At 46.1% G+C, this 2,897-nt stretch overlaps 1 protein-coding gene across 1 annotated transcript; it reads right to left on the bottom strand.

Annotated features, from left to right (window-relative positions):
- Window positions 1–404: 404 nt before the first annotated feature.
- On the bottom strand, window positions 405–2,659 carry LOC116379859 (enhancer of mRNA-decapping protein 4-like). The gene is made up of 2 exons (XM_031841829.1): window positions 2,406–2,659; window positions 405–1,422 (listed from the first exon to the last, which is right to left on the bottom strand). Exons 1-2 carry the CDS (start codon window positions 2,562–2,564, stop codon window positions 1,255–1,257), a joined length of 327 nt encoding a protein of 108 aa, XP_031697689.1. The 5' UTR covers window positions 2,565–2,659; the 3' UTR covers window positions 405–1,254.
- Between the last annotated feature and the right edge of the window lie 238 nt (window positions 2,660–2,897).

Below are 2,897 nucleotides of genomic sequence, written 5' to 3'. Positions count from 1 at the left end.
CTTTGTCCTAATAATGCCTCAGACTGAACCATACCCTGCTGGCCTCATCTCGCTCTCTCCAGATGGCTCAGAGTGGCACCAGAGGGCCGTGTTAGCAGCTGCAACATAAACGCAGAACCAAACAGGCCATCCAGACAGAGTATTGCTGTAAAGGGACTCTGATAGAGAGAGAGAGGAGGGGTTTTTTTGGAGGGGGGAGAAAAGAACAGCTCTCTGAGGAGACACATCCACACGCTTCTTGAGAATAAAAACATGACACACTTTTCTGAAATAGGAAGAAAAACAGCCGGTAGTGCAAGAGTGAACAGCAGAGTGAAAGCCACAAGGACGAGGAAAGAACAGAACGATGGAGAGCATCTAAAAATTGGTGCTCCCCGGACGGCCATGTAGCGGGGCTACAGACGGAGCAGTGTGATGGGGTCAGCAGTTTAGCGCCGCTTAGCACTCAGGAGACGAGGAATAATGGACGTGCGATGGAGATGAGAGTTGAGAGTTTAGGCTGATAGACGGGATCCAGCTTGTGTGGGGGAGAAGTCTAAGACATTTTGAGAAGAAGTGAGCTCATGCAGCTCACAGTTATTTTTTTTTTTGATTAATGCCTATGCCTGCTGCGTAGCAAGACAGGCCTTACATCAAACTACAGTGGTGTGAGGAGATTTACCGAGCAGAGTATCAATAATTCTGTAATTGTTTCAAGCAAGCGTTTTATGTCTCCGTATGGTCCTTTCCATAATGTTGTCCCACACTATAATAACAACAAGAACACTTTCCACTGACGTACATCGGGCGGTGTGATGTGATTACATTGCAACCCGTTTAGCATCTGCCCGCTGCAGCGTTCTCCCTCAAATACTGGACCAATTTCAAAGACTGTTGTAATTCGAGGTCATCATCCTTCTATTATTACTGGCTTCACAAACATGAGAAGATTTTGGTTTGTTTTTAAAATGTGCTTTTGCAGTCGCACAGACTTCTTATAGTTTAGTTGGGCTGGTTTAATGCCTGAACTGAACTAATTCAACCAATTCCATTAATATGTTCCTGTCCCACTGCAAGTGAAGTGTTGGCAAGCCTTCTGCTTACTAACAACATTATTCTGAGATATCTCAATATATGGTCATGGAGGTTCACACATTGTCACGCCCACACCGGGTCTGCTGTGCTTTGACTTTCATTGTGTTCGTCTACATATTACACACCGAACGTTTACTCTGGAATAACGTTGGATGCACATTAGTGAAAGAGAAAATTACCTCACCTGATTTTGAGCTCAGAGCGGGTGGTGAGGTTGGAGGCGAGCTGCTGGATGAGCGACAGCAGCACGGGCTGGCTGAGAGGACACGGGTGCTGACCGAACACCTGCTGAGAGTCGATGGTCTCGCACACATACAGGACCAGGTTCAGATCTGTGGCCGACAGAGCCTGGAAGGAAGGGAAGAGAGAGAGGGAGAGAGAGAGAGGGCATTGTGTTCAGGTTAAACTGGTTTTATGAATCTTTCCAAAAGGAAAAGGATCGATACACAAACTAAAAAGCGAGGGGAAGGTTTTGGCCACCTCCACCTTAGTGGTTGTATGTTGCTTCTAAAACTAGCCAGAGACATGTCTGTAAAGAAAGTACACTTGTGTATCTTGTTGATGTCTAATTGTAATAAACTACAATCTGCTAAGCATGGAAGAGATTATAATAAAACTATGAGTTTAGGCAGGCTAATCTGAAATTTTTTTTAAGTGTCAATCAAAATATCCGTGGGTCAATAACTGAACTCCATGCAGATAAACATGGAAGGTGACGAAAAGCCAGAAATACTGAACAAAAAGGTAAGTGACGAGAGTTCTTAGCGGCTGATTAGAGTAGGTTCAGATTATGGAAGACACTGTTCGGTTCATATCCCGGTTAAGGAACGGTTTGCCCGAAGAAAAAACAAACAAACAAACAAAACCCGAATTGTCATTTTAAACTGGCAAATTTAGTAAATGTAAAGTAGTTGCAGCATATTGGATTTCTGGGCCTTGTAGTCCAGGCAGGCCTTTACGTGTGAACGTGCACGCATTTATTAACAGTTGGGAAATACAGAAGAAGAAGAAGAAACATTCCTTTATTAGTCCCACAGTGGGGAAATTATTCTCTGCATTTGACCCATCCCTGTATATATAGGGAGCAGTGGGCTGCCAATTACAGGCGCCCGGGGAGCAGTTAGGGGTACAGTGTCTTGCTCAGGGACACTTCGACACAGGACACGGTGCAGCCGAGGATCGAACCGGTGACCTTTCGGTTGGCGGACAACCCTCTCTACCCAGTAAGCCACGGTCGCCCCAGCTCAGCTGCGGAGAGTGAAATATGTACAGCACTCCACCTGTGTGTGTGTGTGTGTGTGTGTGTGTGTGTGTGTGTGTGTGCGCGTTACCTGCTGGAAAGCCTGGTTCAGCTGGCCCTGCTGGAGGAGCTGCAGGATGTTGGCCTGCTGCGTCTGGTAGTCGAGGTGAGCCGTGGGGACGGGCGTGCCGGCCGCTGACCTCATCGCCTGCATGATGCTGGAGGTGACCACCGCCTGCTGCTCCTTCATCGCCAGGCTCACCTCCCCTTTGACGATCCGCTGCACGTGGCTCAGAATAGACTCCTGCAAACTGTGAAGGGAAAAACGGCGGGAGGAGGAAACATGAGAAAGAGGGCTATCCTCCATATACAGTTGTGTGAAAAAGTGTTTGCCCCCTTCCTGATTTCTTATTTTTTTGCATGTTTGTCACACTTAAATGTTTCAGATCATCAAACAAATTTAAATATTAGACAAAGATAACACAAGTAAACACAAAATGCAGTTTTTAAATGAAGGTTTTTATTATTAAGGGGGAAAAAAAATCCAAACCTACATGGCCCTGTGTGAAAAAGTGATTGCCCC

Source organism: Anarrhichthys ocellatus, unplaced genomic scaffold, assembly GCF_004355925.1.
Source record: "Anarrhichthys ocellatus isolate YVR2014 unplaced genomic scaffold, GSC_Weel_1.0 scaffold5377, whole genome shotgun sequence".
In the NCBI taxonomy this organism is placed as follows: Eukaryota; Metazoa; Chordata; class Actinopteri; order Perciformes; family Anarhichadidae; genus Anarrhichthys; species Anarrhichthys ocellatus.
Note: the sequence above shows the minus strand (reverse complement) of the source record. Positions and strands in the feature narration are given on the sequence as shown.

Bases quoted from the DNA above. Each gene is read 5' to 3' on its own strand.
- LOC116379859 (XM_031841829.1), bottom strand. From the start codon at position 2,564: ATGAAGGAGCAGCAGGCGGTGGTCACCTCCAGCATCATGCAGGCGATG. The intron at 1,423-2,405 runs GTAACGCGCACA...CCTTCCTTCCAG, and splicing joins TGAACCAGGCTTTCCAGCAG to GCTCTGTCGGCCACAGATCT.